The sequence below is a fragment of the Phocoena sinus genome, chromosome 19 (assembly GCF_008692025.1).
Source record: "Phocoena sinus isolate mPhoSin1 chromosome 19, mPhoSin1.pri, whole genome shotgun sequence".
NCBI classification, from domain to species: Eukaryota; Metazoa; Chordata; class Mammalia; order Artiodactyla; family Phocoenidae; genus Phocoena; species Phocoena sinus.
The window spans coordinates 13,803,937-13,825,218 of record NC_045781.1 but is presented as its reverse complement, the minus strand read 5'-3'; the positions used below and the strand labels follow the sequence as shown (position 1 = coordinate 13,825,218).

At 37.8% G+C, this 21,282-nt stretch overlaps 2 protein-coding genes across 2 annotated transcripts in view; one reads left to right on the top strand and one right to left on the bottom strand.

The window, feature by feature from the left end:
• Positions 1-21,282, top strand: part of LOC116744121 (zinc finger protein 420-like) — a 55,962-nt gene that overhangs the window by 4,171 nt on the left and 30,509 nt on the right. The window contains 4 exon segments of the mRNA XM_032613441.1: positions 3,815-3,897; positions 6,944-7,070; positions 8,165-8,263; positions 19,513-20,281. Coding sequence (XP_032469332.1) covers positions 3,889-3,897; positions 6,944-7,070; positions 8,165-8,263; positions 19,513-20,281 — 1,004 coding nt within the window. The 5' untranslated portion in view covers positions 3,815-3,888.
• On the bottom strand, positions 5,373-5,960 carry LOC116744474 (40S ribosomal protein S20-like). Its single transcript, XM_032614276.1, has one exon. The coding sequence runs from the start codon at positions 5,774-5,776 to the stop codon at positions 5,405-5,407; it is 372 nt and encodes a 123-aa protein (XP_032470167.1). The 5' UTR covers positions 5,777-5,960; the 3' UTR covers positions 5,373-5,404.

Here is a 21,282-nt window from a genome sequence, read left to right as displayed (position 1 = left end):
TACAAGTACAAACAATATTTCCAAACATAGTTGTTATACCAGAAAATAAAGATTATATTTATAGATATTTACATAAATCTCTATATTGTGCAAAGAATAAGATTCCATTCTCCAGTTAGTTTTCCAGTTAGTTAGTTCTCCAGTTTTATCATGATGTTCTTTGAACAGGTTTATGATTCTGAACAGTTTTTCTTGCTCTCTATAGCTGCTGGGGACTGAGGAAGGGGACATTTTCTCTCTTCTTGTCTGATAATCTCTCTCTCTCTCTCTTTTTTTTTTTTTTTGCGCTATGCGGGCCTCTCACTGCTGTGGCCTCTCCCGCTGCGGAGCACAGGCTCCGGACGCGCAGGCTCAGCAGCCATGGCTCACGGGCCAGCCACTCCGCGGCATGTGGGATCTTCCCGGACCGGGGCACGAACCCGCGTCCCCTGCATCGGCAGGCGGACTCTCAACCACTGCGCCACCAGGGAAGCCCTCTCTCTCTCTTTTTAATTAATGATTTTATTAAGCAGAAATCTGTTTTCTCAAACGTACCTCCTAAAATTTTAAATACTAGAATTAGAAGAAAGAGGACACCCAAGAAGCACAAGTTTTAATATAATAAAACCAGGAAGCACCAGAATTAGCTTCCTTTTATAATAAAAGGTTAAGGAACATGGAATGATTTTCTTCTTCAATAATGATAGATAATTTACATTAGTCATCATGATATATAATTTAGTGTGTATTTGAATTATTTTGCCTAGTCTTCAAACTAGTCATATATCGTATGTGATATTTTTATCCCTACTTTGCTGATGAGGAAATCGGCATTGAAATATTTTTCTTAATTTCAACGGGATGCCACCTCTTAAATTACGCATACTTTTTTAGACCTACCTTCTTCACCGAGCAATTCTTTTAATATTGTTTTCCGTCAATTATATGGTTTAATATCGTTCTTATTAAGAATGGCGTAGGGGGACTTCCCTGGTGGTGCAGTGGTTAAGAATCCTCCTGCAGTGCAGGGGAAAGGGTTCAAGCCCTGGTCCAGGAAGATGCAACCTGCTAAGAACAACTAAGTCCGTGAGCCACAACTACTGAGCCTGCGTTCTAGAGCCCACGAGCCACAACTAGTTAGACCTTTTGCCACAACTACTGAAGCCCGTGCGCCTACAGCCCGTGCTCAGCAACAAGAGAAGCCACCGCAGTGAGAAGCACACGTACTGCAATGAAGAGCAGCCTCCACTCGCTGCAACTAGAGAAAGCCCACGCAGCAACAAAGACCCAATGCAGCCAAAAAATAAAAAATAAAAAGAATGGCATAGTATGTCACAATATAGCAGACTATAATATAGTTAACCTGTTTGCCTGCTGTGGGATTTTTATGTTTTTAATTTTGGACTATCAAAAATTATTCTCTGATGAACATTCTTGTGCATATACCTTGTGAACTTCTGTAAGTTATTTCCTTTAAAATTTTTTCTAAAAGTGGTGTTTTGTAGTCAAAAATCATACTTCTTTTAATTGTTTAAAATATGTCAGACCTGGAAAGTATAATATTTGAAGTAATACAGCCACTAAAAAGACATAATTACTTCCTTCAGAGTACATATAATCTGTGAAGGAAGTTAAAATCTGAATAGGAATAATTGAAAGGTAATGTGTGATAAAGGCCACTGGTGAGCGTTAGGTGACCTGCCTAAAGGAGACATCAGTGTGACTATAGTGACAGTAAGCATATAAACAAATAATACTGAACCACATGGATCTGTATGGCAATAAGTGGATTTTTTTACTATAACCTTTATATTTTGTAGATTTCATTCTAATGATATTAGATGTATAGCAAAATTAATAGGTAAGATAATTCAGCAGCTATCTGGAGGATATCATGACAAAACTGACAGGTTCAGAAACAAGATAAATTCTTCTGTTGAAAAGATCTGAAATAAAGCTGTATTGAGACTGTCATCACTTCACAAAAGAGATTACTCAGGGACTGTTCCCAAGTTTTTTGTCGTCAGAATTCCAACATAACTGAGAAGAAATTATAAAATGAGATATTGGGATCCAAAGGAAACAAAATATAAGCCATATAGTAAAATGATCTGAATTTATTTATTTAAAATAATTTTTTTAAAGTTTTTTGATGTGGACCATTTTTAAAGTCTTTATTGAGTTTGTTACAATATTGCTTCTTGGTTTTTTTGGCCCCAAGGCATATGGGATCTTAGCTCCCCAGCCAGGGATCGAACCCGCACCCCCTGCATTGGAAGGTGAAGTCTTTTTTTTTTTTTAATATTTATTTATTTATTTGGTTACACTGGTCTTACTTGTGGTAGGAGGGCTCCTTAGTTGCGGCAGGAGGGCTCCTTAATTGTGGCATGTGAACTCTTAGTTGCAGCATGCATGTGGGATCTAGTTCCCTGACCAGGGATAGAATGTGGGCTGCCTGCATTGGGAGCATGGAGTCTTATCCACTGTGCCACCAGGGAAGTCCCTGAAAGGTGAAGTCTTAACCACTGGACTGCCAGAGACATCCCAATGATCTGAATTTAAAGAACAAAGAACTTTGTGGACGTCTTCACCTTAACAAATTAAAAAAAAAAAACATATTTTGGACTTCCCTGGTGGCACAGTGGTTAAGAATCCTCCTGCCAATGCAGGAGACACGGGTTCGAGCCCTGGTTGGGGAAGATCCCACATGCTGAGGAGCAACTAAGCCCATGCGCCACAACTACAGAGCCTGCCCTCTAGAGCCTGTGCACCGCAACAAGAGAAGCCACCGCAATGAGAAGCCTGTGCACCGCAATGAAAAGTAGCCCCTGTTCGCCGCAACTAGAGAAAGCCTATGTGCAGCAGCAAAAAAAAAAAAAAAAATTTCAAGTTCTTATGTCAATTGTTACAATGATTATGAAGTAACCTTAAAAAAAACCCCAAAACTCAAGATCTAAGCAAAACGATAGGGATTGCCGATGTCAAATTCTGATCATGGCAAAGGTATAATTTATGTCTTCACTGGTTTTGATTGTTTCATGTATGAACTAAAAACAACTGAATACCCAGTGATTCATTCCTAAAAACACCCCCTAAAAAACAAAACAGTAAAAACATAACCAAAAATATAATAGCTGTTAATATATGGCCATATAAATTTCCAGACTTTTCTATTTTCTGTTTTATGATTGTCATTCTTTTCTCTGTATTGATTAATATGCTCTTATATTTTATAAATAGAAATATATTAGTCAACCTGACTTTTCTATTGACAATATATATGGAACATTTTCCACGTCCTTAAATATTCTTCCCAATTTAACATTGAATGATTACTTGTATATTCTAGTATAATATTGGTCTGTCATATATTTAACTAATAAGCTTTGCTGGACTCAGAATGCTGAACATTACTTGTCCATCTCTAATATTTTGATCAACTTCACCCACTTTCAAGCCCAGAAAGAGGTTCTGATTTGGATTATGTGGCCTCTTTTCTCTTGAAGTTGGGAATGGAAAGAGGAAGATCTGCTCAGAGCAGGACAGAGCTGCCCAATCTTAGTTTCATGTAAACCTGATAACAATGGTACATTGGCCAGAAAATTTTCTACTGAAGTATCTGGGTCTGGTTTCAATGCAGAAATGACTCTGAAGCTGAGACTCCTAGGAATTGAGTGAGGAAATGGATTTGTCCAGAATCCTAACTTACCCAAGTTGTGTGTGATATGAAGTAATTTGGAATCTGGAATGGAAGAGCATAAATGGTAATATTAACTTAAGGCCAGTGAGGAAACACTAAAATACAACTGGTCTCAAGGTCTTTCTCTTCTCCCAGGTCTGGGTTTTCTGGACTCTGCTTTTCTGGTAGAGGAGCCCAGAGGACTGATCATCTCTTGCAGGTCTAAAACCATGGCCCATGTAAGTTGATGTTTCTCTCCTTGTTGAAATATGTGTATTTTTTTGGTCATGTAAGTATTTTCATTAATTTTTCTGATGTTTCCTAACAGAAAGTTCCCTCAAATAACCTGTTTCCTAGCTATTGTTCCAGAGAAATATGTGGCCAAATTACCTGGCACTGTCTCCGTATGGCCCATTCAAAACTAACTAGTGTTCATGTAATTATTGTCCAAAATTTTCAATATATTTTAAGTGCCCATTCTTCAATTAAGGGCAGTGATGGAACAGTGGGGTAAGTTATTTGAAGTAGAAATTTATGCTATACAGGTCAGATCTGTAGTTTGGAGATGGAGACAATGGTTCTGTTTAACTATCCATGGTAAGACTTTGAAGTTTTCCACAGATCCGAGATTTCCAGGTAGATGAGGTGGAATTTATCATTGAATGACCTGAATCTTAATATGGTATGAAATTCCTGCTTTGTGTGGATGAGTAGTATATGATTGGGGCTTTGAACATGGAGGTCATGGATTTGGTAGGAAAGCCATGAGACATAAATACTAAAGCTATTTTGTTGTTGAATGAGACATGCTAAGTTTGTGTAACATCTATATAATTGACCAGCCTTCTTCAGTATCATTTAAATCAATGAATTATCTTTTAGTGCATAATGAGTTACTCTGAAACATAGCATCTTAAAGCAGCAAGCATTTATCTCACAGTTTCAGTGAGTTAAGATATCTGGATGTTGCTTAGCGTGGCTCTCCTGCTCTGGGTCTCTCACAGGGTTATAATGTGTTGGTCAGGGTTTGCAGTCATTTTAAAGCTCAACTTTGAGTGGATCTGCATCCGAACTCATTGAAGTGGTTGTTGACTTGACCCAGTTTTTCATGGCTGTTGGACTGAGGGCCTCACTTCCTTAGTAGCTGTTGGCTGGCGACTGCTCTTGGTTTATTGTTTTTTTGTTTTGTTTTGTTTTGTTTTTTGTCTATAAAATTTATTAACGAAGTTTCAAAAACATTTTGAAATTTTCCAAATTTAAAAGGAGTTATGACAAACTGGCAGAGCCAGGGCTGGAATTTAAGATCTATTTTCCCTGAGTTACTTGCCCTCTAGTACCTTAGGTTCTTAACCATGGCTGTACACATTAGAATCACCCCAGAAACTTTTGATAGTACCCCATATCAATTAAATCGGATTTTCCAGAGTAGAACCCAGACACATGTTCTCTGGAAAAGCTCCAATAGGCAGCCAGAACTGTATATATTCATCATCAACACAAGGTCTCACATGTTATTTAGCTAATATATTTCAGTTTTCAAATAATGTCAAGTGTAAACTAATTTAGTGGCCCCTGGAAAATATAATGAAAAAAAGTAAAACATAGGCTACCCATCTAATTTTAATTATTCTACTTAAAAGGTGGAATGAATTCCATAGCACAACTCTATTCCCAAGACCTGTCAGTATTATGAATAAAAGTCAACAATATTTAACAACTGATTATCAATTTATTAAAAATGTTGATTTAAGCATCTGCAATGGTGACTTCAGCCTCGACTCCTGGCTCAATACTGATGGAAGTGATCTGCTTGACAATCTCAGAAGGACTGTGCAGGTCAGTGAGTCGCTTGTGGATCCTCATCTGGAAACGATCCCAAGTATTAGAACCTTCACCACAAGGAGTTTTCCTTGTAGTTATTCTCAGAGTCTTGGTAGGCATCCGAACTGGTCCTTTCACTTTGAGATTCTTTTCCTTCGCGCCTTTGATCAGATCAGCACATACCTTATTCAAAGACTTCACGTTGCGGCTGGTGAGGGTGATTCTAATCCAGTGAATCGCCACCTCGGGCTCCACGGGAGTCTTCCCGGTATCTTGACGCACAGGCTCAGCGGCCATGGCTCAGCGGCCCAGCAGCTCTGCGGCACGTGGGATCCTCGCGGACCGGGGCACGAACCCACGTCCCCTGCATCGGCAGGCGGACTCTCAACTACTGGGCCACCAGGGAAGCCCCTTCCCCGGTATCTTTAAAAGCCATAGCTGCGGTGCGGCTTCCTGACCAACTTGTTTCTCCGCGAGAGCGAACGGCAGTGAATCAGGAGCAGGAGTGGGCGGCCCGAGGCTCCGCTACAGCGGCGACCGCGTCTTCCTCCAAAAGGGGTTTATTATGTGGGGCTTTCCTTAGGGCAGCTCACACGTGGTAGCTGGCTTCATCAGAGTGACCAAGTGAGACAGCAAGAGAGAATAAGCAATGTGGAAATCATAGTTTTTTATAAGCTAATGTTGGATGTGACATTCCATCACTTTTCTATATTCTATTTGTTGGAAATAGTTCTCTCTCACTGGGTTCAGACCACATTCAAAGGGAGAGGATTACATTAGGACATAAATACCAGGAAATGGAGATCACTGGTAATCAATGAGGTTACCTACTACACTCAGAATAAGGAAAGTGTTCAGTGTGAAATGGTAGATGGCAACAAAAATGCATATCATTATATGTAGTTGGTGAAAATAGAACCTTACAATTGTGGAAAACCTTCCAAATGTGCATCTAATTGTATAAATTATTAAATCTGATTTATTTATAAAATACAATGTCATATGCCAAAATAATAAATGGATTTATTGAATCAAGCAAAAATGCTTATGGCAAGATCTAACATAATAGTACTTGATACTTGAAGAAAATCATATTAATTTTATGCAACCCAGTTTTTAAAATTTGGAGAAATATTTATTTATTGAGAATTTTTGAGGCAGATACCATTTGGACATTATTCTTGTATATACGCTTTTTAATTTAGGAGGGAAACATTATTTTGTCCATTTCCAAATGGTTCAGATACTTAGAAGTATCCCAGAATACAGAAGACATTTGACCTGTGTTGGCAGGCTTCTTAAAAAATATGTATACCTTGTGCTTAAGTCTCCTTCCACATTATAGATTGCCAGCCTACTTACTTTCATTTTCTCTTTTCCTATGGAGAAGTCCATCAACTCCTGCTTCTGCTTTCAAAGTATTTTCTTTAATTTGCCCAGTGATACATGTGTTTACTGTTTCAGGGATCACTGACATTCAGTGATGTGGCCATAGGCTTCTCTCAGCAGGAGTGGGAATGTCTTGACCTCATTCAGAAGACTTTGTACCGGGATGTGATGATGGAGAACTATGGTAACTTGGTCTCACTGGGTATGTTCATTCGCTTCAAATAATTTAGATTAATTTAGAATCTGCTCTATAGGCTGTGTATTTTTTCTACTGTAATTTTCAGGGCTGCCTTTCAAGAAACTAGTTAAATTTGTTTTTCCTCTCCCAAAAAAGTGGTCTGAGCTTTGTCAGGTTAGAAATGGCAGCTCCATTAAACACTTTCATCTTCCCTATCCTTCAATCATATTCACATCTCCATGTGTTCTTTTTTTATATTTGCATCTCTTCCATAATGACCAAGCAGCTAAATTAGGTATTTGTGGCATATACTGTATAACCATGGTCAAAGGATCCAAGTTTTTTATTCATTTGTGCTCCAGATTGCTCTAATACTCCATTTTAAGATCTGAAACAGTTTCAGGGATATCAGCTTGACAGAGGGTCCTAAATTGCTCTCGGTATCAAAAGAGCCTCTACAATGTATATGGTGATGGATTGCATAATTGGGATTTATTTAAAACTGTACCAAAAGCAGTTCATTTCTTAAAACAAAGTTCATCTGATTTGTGGTTGAAAGTTGTAATACATGAAAATTACATTCAAAATGGAATGAATATCTTATAGCTCTCTTTTCTTGTATCCTCTAGTGACATTAGAGCATAAGAATAATGTTAATAGCTAACATTTTGATTACTGGGTAGTAGTCATTATTCTAAGCACATTATGTGATTTAACTGATTAAAATAACTGAGAGTATTAACTGATTTAGTTCCCCCAACAGTACTATTATTATCCCCATTTTATAAATGAGAATACTGAGGTATAGTGGGTTTAAGTGAATTATTCGAGGTTATACCCAGCTGGAAGGTAGCAAAGGCAGGAATTGATCCCAGGCTTCAAAATATGTTTTTAACCACATTATGTTTGCTCTCTAGAGTTAGAGGACATATGAGTTTGAATTTTAAATACAGCAAAACAAAAACTTTGCCTTACCTAACTGACTCTTATCCTTTAATTTTCCCGTTCTTCTCTAAAATAGTCAATATCATTATGATCTTTTATTATCATAATTATAATTTTACCTTGACTAGTTACAATTTATTTCTGCAACCTGTGGCATTCTGTTTTCTTTAAAGCAGGCCATTCCATTTCTAAGCCAAATGTAATTACCTTACTGGAGCAAGGAAAAGAACCCTGGATGTTTATGAGAGAAAAAACAAGAAGTTGGTGTACAGGTACGTAAGAGCAGGTCAGGCAGAAGTCATTTGTGTAAATGATAGCCCAGGTGGTAAATACACTTGGTAAACACATCCTTGAAACGTTAGTTGGAAAGCTCCCTTCTCAGTGAAGGAAAGTCTTGTAATGTGAGGAGGAAGTATATCAACTTCATCTTAAGCTCATTAATCATTCACCATGTTATTTTTCTCATATTCCCCTCCCAATTTCATGCTAGTCCCTTTCCTTCTATGGTGTAGCCATTTACCTGTATTTTGGACCAGATTCTTTCCAGATCCTCTTTTTCAATGTGACTCTTGTCTAAAAATACATTCATTCCTATACCTGGAAAATATTTGAATAGTCTGAGCTGGCACTGTGCTTGGCATAATCAACCCAGTAATACTGACTAGGGCAGATAATGTTCTTGCAGTAATGGAGATTATACCATGTTAAGGAAGAAATTAACATGAAATAAATAGATAAATAATATAAGGTAGTGAAATATGTTATGAAGGACACTAACAAAAACACAGCAAATTTAGGTAAGGTAGCATGATCAAGAACCCTTTCCTAACGTTTGTGCAGAGACATGAAGTAAGGTCACAGGCTTTTTGACTGTATGAGAAAGCCCAACCAAGGAGAGTGAACCACACATGCAAAGGCCCTCAAGGGGGATGAGGTTTGTGTGTTTGAGTAGTAGCATGGTGACTAACAGGACATGAAGCTAGTATGTTAGGAAGGAAAAGATCCTATTAGATTTTGTGGATCCTTATGAAGAATTAGTAGAATTGTTTTCTAAGAGTAGTTAGGATCCCTAATATGATTTAGGTTTTTTGTCTTTGTTTTTTAAATATGATTTTCACCTTTTCTTTAATCATAAGACTTACACAGAAGCCTAGATAAAACAACTATAGGTTAAATTGTAATTCATTTTCATATCCTTTTCAAATATTTCTTTATTCTTATTTGTGTTAACATTGATCTGTTGGATTTATTCTCATATTCTTTCTAGGTTTGTATTCTTTCATTATTTTTCATTTATTTGAAATTTACTTGTGAGCTCTATCACCCAATTCTGAGTTTTTCTTGCGGCGAGCCGCTTCTGACCAGCAGAATGACGAATCACCACACGCTAGATTCTTCTCGCATCACACTTTATTGGAGTACTGCTTGGTTTCGGGCGGATGGAAGGAAGACCCCGTACGCTCGAGCCTGTCTGCTTATATAAGGGCTTAAGGACTCGTGTAAGTCCCTGATTCGTCCGTATGGTTATCGCATTTTGCAAGCCGGACTTTGGATAGGCCACTGCTTCAAAACCTGATTAGCATATTAGGTGCATACGCCCTAGCGGCATACTTAGTGCATGCGTAATGGCTATCCGGCCGCGCCCTACATCTCCCCCTTTTTTCTTTTCGACCATTGCAGCGGACATTGACCTGTACCAGTGCTCATACCGGGGTATGTACACGGTGTACCGGTAGTTTCCGCTTGCATTCGCAGACACCCTCCTGCGTGCAATGCTCGCAATCGAACTGCAGAGTGCAAGGGCTGTCTTCACGTGGCATGGGCTCCTCATGGAGGTGCAATGGTAACGAGACCTCTCCGTGCAGAGGCAGCCCCTAGGGCCGATCCCCTATAGAGGTGCAATGGCGGCAAGGCCCCTCTGTGCAAGGGCGATCATATGTTTTTTAGGGTGGAGAGCCAGGCTGCGGGGGACTCGCCTTCACTGATGGCCACAAGCGCCTGAGTGAGCATTATCCTATCTCGCCGGGTTCGAATGCGAATACGACAGACCAACCAGAGACACAACACTATCCCAAACAAACAGCAGGCTGCGAACAGTCCCACACCCACCCATTCCTTAAAAAAAGGAAAATGCTCTAGCTAGCCATGCGGTAAATTCTCCAAGAGTCACTGGATCCACTCTGGTTGCATTCAGCTGCAGGATATTCAACTTCTGCTTAAATATCATCTTCTCCGCCTCGCGGGACCAATTTCCCTTTAGGAATTCTCCAATCTGCTTGCTCTTATTCAGAGCATCCAATCTGTGCTTAGTGGCCTAGCACAAGCCGTATTCATCTCACAGCTAGTGGAATACAATACTGGGAGAATGGTACTTTGAGAATGAACGGGGATGGGGACTGGCCAGGTTCGGCTAATTCCCCAAAACGTCTTGATCTCCGCCTTGAGCAGGGGGAAGCTCATCAACAGTATCCAGCCCAGTGTCACTCCTTGAGCGCTCCACATCGTTCTTGGGATTATCTTCCACGACTCTTGTTAACCTTGTTGGGACCCAAATTGGATCTTGATCCTAAACTGGACTACTTAACGGCGGTTCACTCCGTGTGTCGAGTTCTGAATCGGTCCTCCATGCGGGGCGCGCAGGTTCCCGGGTTTCGGCACCACTTGCGGCGAGCCGCTTCTGACCAGCAGAATGACGAATCACCACACGCTAGATTCTTCTCGCATCACACTTTATTGGAGTACAGCTTGGTTTCGGGCGGATGGAAGGAAGACCCCGTACGCTCGAGCCTGTCTGCTTATATAAGGGCTTAAGGACTCGTGTAAGTCCCTGATTCGTCCGTATGGTTATCGCATTTCACAAGCCGGACTTTGGATAGGCCACTGCTTCAAAACCTGATTAGCATATTAGGTGCATACGCCCTAGCGGCATACTTAGTGCATGCGTAATGGCTATCCGGCCGCGCCCTACATTTTCTAATTCTCATTTATGATTTTTCTTATCTAAAAGTTTTTTCTTGTCTTTTAGCATGTTATTGAATAGTATGGTATAGTTTTTTTCCTTGTTTTCAGGGCATTTGCTTTAGATGTATATATATTGTCTCTATAACTGTCATTAAATTTAGTCATATAATTTCTTGTATAGGAGTGGACCTTGGGCCTTTTTGGGGGATGGGGGGTCATTTATATATGAGATTAATTTTCCTCAGTTTTGAGAAAGGAGTCAAGATTCTGGATACCTTTTCTAAATTTGTGATTTTAAGGGCTCCCTCTTCTGTTTATTTTATTTTATGTTTTTTATTTATTTTTTTGCGGTACACGGGCCTCTCACTGTTGTGGCCTCTCCCGTTGCGGAGCACAGGCTCCGGACGCGCAGGCTCAGCGGTCATGGCTCACGGGCCCAGCCACTCCGTGGCATGTGGGATCTTCCCGGACCGGGGCATGAACCTGTGTCCCCTGCATCGGCAGGCGAACTCTCAACCACTGCACCACCAGGGAAGCCCTGTTTATTTTTTTTAAGCATTCAAATTATCATGGCTTGGGGAATGAATGGAGCTATTCAGGAGCATAGTTTTTTATAATATTATAATTAAGATGGTATTGATCAGATTTAAATTGTTACAGATTAAGATGTTAATTGTAATTCCCAGGAAAACCATTAAGAAAATAACTAAAAAATATATAGTAAAAGAAATAATAAGGGAAATCAAATGGCATCCTAGAACATATCTATTTAACACAAAAGAAGGTAATAATTAAGAGATAGAAGGGGAAGAAAGGCTTAAGACACATAGAAAATATGTAACAAATTTTAACCATAAATTCTATCAGTAATTATATTAAAGGTAAATTGAGTGCACACTCCATTTAAATGACCAACGTAGGCAGAATGGATTAAAAATAAAAAACATGATCCAACTGTAAGAAATACATCTTAGAGTCAGAAACACAAATAGGTTAAAATAAAGGTCCAGCCACATGGGGAAGCAGCTGGTCAGTTTCTTAAAATGTTAAACTTGGAGTTACCATCCAGTCAATAGGGTGTGCTCCCTTATTGTCTTTAGATCTTTGCCCAAATATCATCCTTTTAGTGGGGTTTTGCAGTGAGCCTTTCCCCTGATCCTAGCCATCCTGAGTCTTCTTTCCAATTTCATTTTCTTCTTTAGCAATTTCCATCTTCTGGCATGCCATGTGATTTACTTGTTTTTCAAGCTAATGAAGGCCATGCTTTTCTTCTCATCTCTTTCCTTCATAGCTAGCTACATACTCTAGAAAACTGGAAATGTACATCTCACAAAAGCTTGTACATGGTTGCTCATAGCAGCATTGTGTATTAATGGTCAAAAAGTGTAAACAACCCAGATTTCCCACTATAATCAAGATACACAACATTTACAGTACGTGAAAGGTTTCCATTGTTTCCCTTCCCAATTAATTTCCATGCCCCATGCCCACTCCCATTCAAACTACCACTGATCAACTTTCTGTCAATGTACATTAGATTAGCCTTTTAAAATAATTTTATAAATATGGAATCATACATTATATATTCTGTTATGTTTTGCTTCCATTGGTAAGTATAATGACTTTGAGGTATGTCTGTATTGTTGCGTGTATCACTACTTTGTTCAATTTTTTGTTAAGTATTATTCTGTTTTATGGATAGACCACAATTTATGTTTCTGTTCACCTACTGATGGACTTTTGTGTTAGTTTCCGGTTTGGGACTAGTTATAAGTAGAACTGTTATGAATATTTGTGTATGTGTATTTTTATAGGATGAATACCTAAGAGTGGAATTGTTGAGTAATAACTGCATGTTTAACAATTTTAGAAATTTTGCACTGCTCCATTCCACTTACTCCATTTTCTTTCCAACACTTGGTATTGTCGGTCCTTTAAATTCTAGACATTGTAGTTGGTATGTAGTGGTATCTTTTTGCATTTCCATGATGACTAATGATCTTGAGTTTCTTTTATTTACTGATCATTCATATTTTTTGGAGTGTTTATCCAAATCTTTAGCCATTTGAAATCATTATTTTCTTATATTTGAGGGTAACTGTTCTTTATTTTGGAACAAAAGGAAGTCCTTTTGGAACATTAAAAACTTTTTCCCACAATGTGACTTACCTATTAATTTTATTAACAATATCTTACAAGGAGTTTTTAAATTGTTATGAATTCCAATTTATCAACTTTCTCTTTAATGATTTTTTTGGGGTATACCATCCAAGAAATCTTTGCCTACCCCTAGGTGGCAAAGTTTTTTCCCTGCTTTTTCTTGACCTTTTATAATTTTTGCTTTTATGTTTAGTTCTATTATATATCCATTTTGAGTTAATTTTTTATTACGGTGTGAGTAGGGTTCAGGACTCATGTTTTCCCTATGGATACCCAGTTATTCCAGCACCATTTAAAAAAAAAAGAATTTCCTTTCCCCTTGGATTGCTTTGGCACCTTTGTCAGAAGTGAAATCACTGTATGTGTATCTGTTTCTGGTCTCTACTCTGTTTTTCATGTTGGCATAGAAAGTGGAAGTCTTAAAAAAAAGGAAAGTCTTGTGGTAGGTTTTTTCATTTGTGACCTTTGTTGAATTGAGGTAGTTTCCTTTTGTTCCTAGTTTGCTGATTTTTTTTTAACTATGAATGGCTGTTCAATTTTGTCAAATGTTTTATCTGAATCTATTAAAATGATTTTTTTTCAAAACTTTGCATTTCTTATCCCTTCGTAATCTTCCTCCTCTTTCTTCCTCCAACCTCCTTAGGTATGCAATGATCTACTTTCTACTTCTATCACAATAGAGTTGATTGCATTTTCTGTAGTTTTATACAAACAGAATGATAGTGTGAAGTTTTTCATCTTCCTTCAGTCAGCATAATTAGGTTGAAGTTCATCCATGTTGTTATGTGTGTTTTACTCAGTACTATACCAGTATTTGGTTATACCACAATTTGTTTATTCATTATCTGCTGAAGGACATTTTTGGTTTTTAGCAATAACAAATTAAGATGCTGTAGACGTTTGTTTATAAGTCTTTGAATGAATATATGCTTTCATTTCTTTTGGCCAAATACGGAGCAGTTGAATGCCTGGATTGTATGGTTAAATTTGTAAGATTTTAAATTTAGATAAATAAGATTATAAATTTAAATTTGTAAGAAACTATTTTACAGTGTTTCTATACCATTTCACATTTCCACCAGCTGTAAGAGAGGTCTGGATCCTCCATATCTTATGAACAATTGGTATGGTCAATCTTTTTAATTCTGGCCTTTCAAGTAAGTATATAGTGTCATTTTGTTGTGGTTTTAATCTGTTTCTCCATAATAACTAATGATGTTGAGGATCTTATTTGCTGTCTTCTTTAGTGCAGTATCTTTTAAAATCTTTTGTCTGTTTTATTAGGTTGTTTGTTTTCTTATTGAACTTGTAAGTTATTTTTCATATTCTACATTAAAAGATATCCTTTTTGAATATTCTCTTGTTTGCTATGATTTTTCCTTTCATTCTTGTAGCAGTGTGTTTGGGAGAACAGAAGTTTTGAACTTTGACAAAATCAAGTTTATCCATTTATTCTTTATGAATCTTGGTTTTTGGTGTTGTATCTAAGAATTCTTTGCCTAGCCCAAGGTCACACATTTTTTCCTGTTTTCTTCCAAAAGTTTTACAGTTTTACGTTTTACATTCAGGTCTGTGATCCATTTTTTTAGTTCATTTTTGTTTATCAAAGTATGGATTCTTTTTTGGCATATGGATATCCCAATTGTTCCTGCATCATTTCTTGAAAAGACTATCCTTTCTTCACTCTATTGCCTTTGAAATGATGAAAGTAAGTTTTTCATATATGTATGGATCGATTTCTGATCATCTGTTCCATTAATTGATGTGTCTTGACACATAAACTTGATGATTAGTGTATCTTCATAAGTCTTATAATTAAGTAGTGTTATTTAGTCCTTGTACTGTGTTCTTTTCAAAGTTGTTTTGACTATTCTAGGTCCTTTGCATTTCCCTATAAATTTTAGGATCAGCTTGTCAATTTCATCATAGACCACAAAAAAGTCTGCTGGGATTTTTATTGGAATTACATTGAATCTATAAATCAATTCAGCAATAATTATTGACATCTTAACAGTATCAAGTTTTACATTCCATAAACATGATATGTCTCTCCATTTATTTATATCTTTAACTTTTCTCAGCAGTGTTTTATAGTTTATAGTGTACAGGTCTTACATATCTCTTGTGAGATATATCCCTCACTATGTCTTATTTTTGATACTACTTTAAATTGTATTTTTAAAAATTGAATTCCTGAGTGTTTGCTTATATTTACATATTGGTTGTATATACTTCAGCCTTGCTAAACTCAATTACTGTTTTCTAGTAGCTGTTTTATAGTTTACATTTGACTTTCTACACATATGATTAAGTAATCTATGATTAAGGACATTTTTGTTTCTTAATTTTTCTCCTGCATGCCTTTATTTATTTTTTGATTTATTGCACTGCCTGGAACCTCTAGTCCAATGTTGAGTAGAAGTGGTGAGGGTATAACTTTTTATTGTTCTGATCATATGTGGTAGGCATAATTCTCTCACCGTTGGATATGGTGTTAGCTGTGGGTTTTTTGCAGGTGATCTTTATTAGGATAAATTCTTTTTATGAGGGATGGATGTGGCTTTTATTAAATGCTTTTTTAAAAAAAATTTTTAGACATGATCCATATGGGTTTTATAAATTTTATTTTGTTAATATAATAAATTATATTGATGAAATTTTCAAATATTAAACCAATCTTGTATTCCTGGGATTGATCATCGCTATGGTCTGAATGTTTCTACCCCCCAGTATTATACTGAAATCCGAACCCCCAAAGATGATGGCATTAGGAGGGAAAGCCTTTGGGAGATGCTTAGGTCATGAAGGTGGAGCACTCATGAGTGGAATTAGTGTTCTTATTAAGAGTTACCACAGAGATTCCTCACCCCTTACACCATATGAGGATGCATTGAGAAGGCACTGGCTATGAACCAGGAAGAAGGCCTTCACCAGAATATGACCATACTAGTCCCTTGATCTTGGACTTCTCAGCCTCTGGAACTGTGAGAAATAAATTTCTGTTGTTTATAAGCTACCCAGTCTTTATCTTTTGTTATAGTAGCCCAAAAGGACTAAGACAGGCATTATGTATTACCTTTTTTATATATTGATGGATTCTGTTAGTGAAGATAGTGTTTAGTATTTTGCATATATGTTTACAAGGTTTTATAGTATGTAATTTTCACTTCTTATACTGTTTTTCTCCTGTTTGGTATCAGAGTAACTAGCTGCATAGACTGATTCACTCCTCAATTTTCTGGAATAGTTTTGTTTAGAACTGGTAGTACTTCTCCACTAGGTATTTGAAACAGTTCACCAGTGAAACTGCCTGTGCTTGGAATTTTCTTTGTGGGAAGGTTTTCAAATTGTTTACTAGGTATAGTGTTGCCGTACTGATTTATATCCTTCTCATGCATGTGTTGTTGTTGGTAAGAGTGAATGTCGTACTGATCTATACCCAAATACCAAATTAGGAAATCTTCTCTGGCTGTTTTCGTCCCAGCATTCCCCGCCTTGCTTTCCAGTTTGGCAGTGCTCCCTCTCATTGTTCTTATAGCCAGAAACATTGTGGAGTTTCTATTGGAATTTTTGTAGCCCACGCTTACCCCACAATAACTGGGATCTGCCCTTGAAGCAAGGACATGAGAGTGAGTTAAGCAAGAAACTCAGCTCAGTCTGGATTGCTTTGTATAGTCTGACTCCTTTCCAAAGCCCTCCTGCTTTTATTTACAGCCCTTATGTAGTTAATTTTTGTATTTTGTCAAGTGTTAATAGTTGAAATCAGAGAGGGGGCAGGCTGTAGGAACTTCATGCTACCATATTGGAACTAGAACTTCTTCAATTAAGGAGTTATTTAATGATGAGAAATAATTTTTTTCTCTTGTATCATTGCTGATTTCATTGCTTTTTATTGCATGGTTTATTATCTGTCACAATCATTTTTATGCTACTGTCTTTTTAGTTTTGGCCAGTCAAAACTCTCCAAGCTTTTGAATTCTTCCTCTCTTTTTGGCATAAGATTTCTAGGGTTATGCCTGCTGGCTTCCTAAATTTTCCCTTTGTCCAGTTATGCTGTATCCATATTTTAGATCTAGATATTGAGAAATTACAATATAGGTGTTGAAATATGCTTATGACACTTCTTCTTAATTTTTTCCTGGCAGGTGTTTTTCTGTTTATTCTGTAGCATCTGGTTGATTTAGGCTTTCTCTTCTGTGTTCAATTTTAATAAATTTTCCTAGAAAGTTATCCATACTTTCAAAAGTATTCACATAGTACCCTTGTAATTTAAATTAATTTCTCTATGGTTCTTTTTTTTAAAATGTTATTTATTTATTTATTTTTGGCTGTGTCGGGTCTTAGTTGTGGCATGTAGTATCTTCTGTTGCGGCACACAGGTTCTTTGTTGAGGCATGCAGGGTTCTTTCTAGTTGTGACATGCAGGCTCCAGAGCACATGGGCTCAGTAGTTGTGGCATGTGGGCCCAAAGGCATGTGGGCTCTGTAGTTGTGGTGCACAGGCTCCACAGTGCGTGGGCTCCATAGTTGCAGCACATGGTCTCTCTAGTTGTGGTACATGGGCTCAGTAGTTGCAGCACGTGGGCTTAGTTGCTCCGCAGCACATGGGATCTCAGTTCCCCGACAAGGGATCGAACCTGCATCCCCTGCATTGGAAGGCAGATTCTTAACCACTGGACCACCAGGGAAGTCCCTCTCTGTGGTTCTTGTTTTCCTCTTTTCTTATTTTATTTGTTTTTAACTGTCTTTAATTGGTTTATCTAATATTTCTTATAATGATTTTTTTAAAGCACCAGCTCTTTATTTGTTAATGTTACTGTTTTATAACTCATTATGTTCTCCTTTTATCTTTATTTTTATGCCTCCCTCTATTTTGTTGTTTATTTTCTACATATTAGGCTTTGATTCTCAACTCACCTTTTTTTTTTTTTTTTTTTGTGGTACACGGGCCTCTCACTGCTGCGGCCTCTCCCACCGTGGAGCACAGGCTCCGGACGCGCAGGCCCAGCGGCCATGGGCCACGGGCCCAGCCACCCCGTGGCACGTGGGATCCTCCGGGCCGGGGCGTGAACCCGCACCCCCCGCATTGGCAGGCAGACCCCCAGCCACTGTGCCACCAGGGAAGCCCTCAACTCACCTTTTTTATAGAGATAATTATTTTAAGTTTTGAGTTCTCTGCATGGTGAAATTGAATGCCCAAAATTCTGATATGTGCTTATTTTCTGTGTAGTCCATTTACTAGAACTCTTTTATTTCAGTTTTTTCTTTCCATAGTGATCTAGCATTTTTGGAGATGGCATTTCCAGTTCCAGATGAAAGGGTTTTTGGTTTTCTGATATTTATTAATTTCTATTGTTACTCAATTTTGAAGATTGTTGTTAATATTATTTCAACTTTTTGTACGCATACCATAGTCTAGTTACAAGAAGGTTTTTTCTGCCCTCAACTCATAGCTCCCTCATGAAACGCTTTGGATTCTGCTCATGGTACTTCATACAGATTTTTATCATTCAGCCCACAACTGCCAATTCTTTCTAATATAATTCTTGGCATTCTTCTAGACTTTTCTATATAATTCAAGTTCCCTCTTTTGCCCAAAGTCCCTAAATGTTCAAAATACCGTACAACTGGTATACCTGGTATATGTCAGAGAATTGATGGACATACTTTTCTGGGGATGACCAGAATGGTTGGCCTTGGTTAAAAGGGAAAGCTAGAGAGGACCTGAGAAAAGATATGAAGGAATGAAACAGGTTGAACATATGTAAGGATCATAAATAATAAAGTGTCAGGGGAGGAATAACTAAGTAAAGACTCTCAATATCTTAATGTGTTATGAAGAACAAATAAAAGCACACATGGCTATGCACAGGAGGGAAAGAGTCACAGTGGCAGAAATGTGTATTTTTAGGGGAATTGTAATTGAAGAATGATCAGGTATAATTGCTTTTTTAAATGTGTATATATTTATATTTTAGATGGAAGTGGTATTTAGAGCTGGCTGATACTGGCTCTCTAGGGACAAGAGTTTACTTATCATCCCTAAGTCCAGGTTCAGTTACATTACACTGATAGCTTGGAATTGCCTGTGGTGGGAGTATTTACACCATAGACATTGGCAAACACTACAAATCAGGGCTGGATGTGTTCTGTGCATGTCTTTGCTTACCAGTGCTCTACTGCATAAATTTACTTTTTCTGAGCCCTCCTTTTATTTATTTATTTTTTTTATTTTTATTTTTATTTATTTTTTTTATGAGCCCTCCTTTTAAATTTTCAAGTTTTATAACTGTATTTTAGAGTTCTTTAAACCATCTCTAATGGGTGAAATTTTCAATTTTCTCTTAATTCTATAAAATGTTTTGTGGTCAAAGAAACTTTTTTTTTCCTATTTGTTGTAGATTTGGACTCAAGATATGAAATAATCAGCAATGGAAAAACATACATTTATACAAAACGTTCATCTCTTACTCTACATCACAGAATTGATAATGGAGAGAAACCATATGAATGTAAGGAATGTGGGAAGGCCTTTAGTCGTCATACAGACCTAAGAGTACATCAAATAATTCATACTGGTGAGAAACCATATGAATGTAAGGAATGTGGCAAGGCGTTTAGTCGTCTTACAGACTTTAAAGTACATCAGAGAATTCATACTGGGGAGAAACCCTATGAATGTGAAGAATGTGGGAAGGCCTTTAGTCGTGCTTCAAACCTTGCTCAACATGGAAGAGTTCATACTGGTGAGAAATCCTATGGATGTAAGGAATGTGGGAAGGCCTTTAGTGACGTTGGAACACTTAGAATACATCAGAGAATTCATACTGGTGAGAAACCCTGTGAATGTAAGGAGTGTGGAAAGACTTTTAGGAGTAGCCATCAACTTACTATACACCACAGATTTCATACTGGTGAGAAACCCTATGAATGTAAGGCATGTGGGAAGGCGTTTAGTGTGTATGGCCGCCTTACTCGACATCAGAGTATTCACAGTGGTGAGAAACCTTTCGAGTGTAACAAATGCGGGAAGTCCTTTAGGCTCAGTTCAAGCCTTAAAGTACATCAGAGTATTCACACTGGTGAAAAACCCTTTGGATGCCACAAATGTGGGAAGTCCTTTAGACTTAGTTCAATGCTTAAGGTACATCACAGAATTCATACTGGAGAGAGACTTTATGGGATATATGTATAGAAGACAGTGGAATTATACCACTTGAGAAACAATTTAAATGAAGAGAATATGAGAAGGATTTTACATGGTTCCGTTCTTATAAAGCATCAAATAATTTAGGCTGGCAGGAACTCCTTGGAATTTAAACAATGTTTTAAGTTTTTCAGTTATGATCCAAATACTGTTCACCTTCAGAGAATTTATACTGTACTTTATATTAGAAAGTCATTTATGGCATTCCCCCCTTTTCACTATTTACTGAGTGCCCAGGCTCTTTCGCCAAGGTTGCAAGGTAGAGAAGTGCCGCCAAGAAAAAGACCAGTGCATGATTTGAGGTCATGGAGAATAGTAAAAATACACCCCAGGATCAAGTAGAACAGTGTTTACTTATAGCAAGAGAGGAGATAGGATGCACAAGTTCTAGTTCCTTGCAATGTGTCAGTAACCCATAGCCAGCCGATCAACTCCACATCTGACAACGGCAATATAGCTGCACACAGCCCACTTTGTTCTGCAGTGGCAGGACACAAACTCCTTCCCTGTGGGGTGTGACATCCAGAAAACTGGGGGCATGCCTGAGTGCCACTAACACCCGTGATTAAGCAGAACAAAGGAGTACGCATTGAGTCTGACACAGAGATAGCTATTCATGGCAGTAAGCCCAGCAGAGGCTGTGAGGGTTCTGTATTTTTTGGTAAAGACGTATGCAGCCCCAACAAGGACCATCTTTTTTTCCCACCAGCTTTACTGAAGTATGATTGACAAAGAAAACTAAATTTAAGGCATACAAGTGGTGCTAAAGGGGAATGTTTGGCTATAAGTGCTTATATTAAAAAACAAGAGAGGTCTCAAATTAGCAACCTAACTTTACAGCTTAAAGAACTAGAAAAAGAACAAACAACACAAAGCTAGCAGAAGGAGAAATAAAGAATAGAGCAGTGGTATATGAAATAAGAGAACAGAATAACAACAGAGAAGATCTTGAAACCAGAAGTTC

What these genes read in the sequence shown, in the direction of transcription:
- LOC116744474 (XM_032614276.1), bottom strand. Translation starts at nt 5,776, where the DNA reads ATGGCCGCTGAGCCTGTGCGTCAAGATACCGGGAAGACTCCCGTGGAG.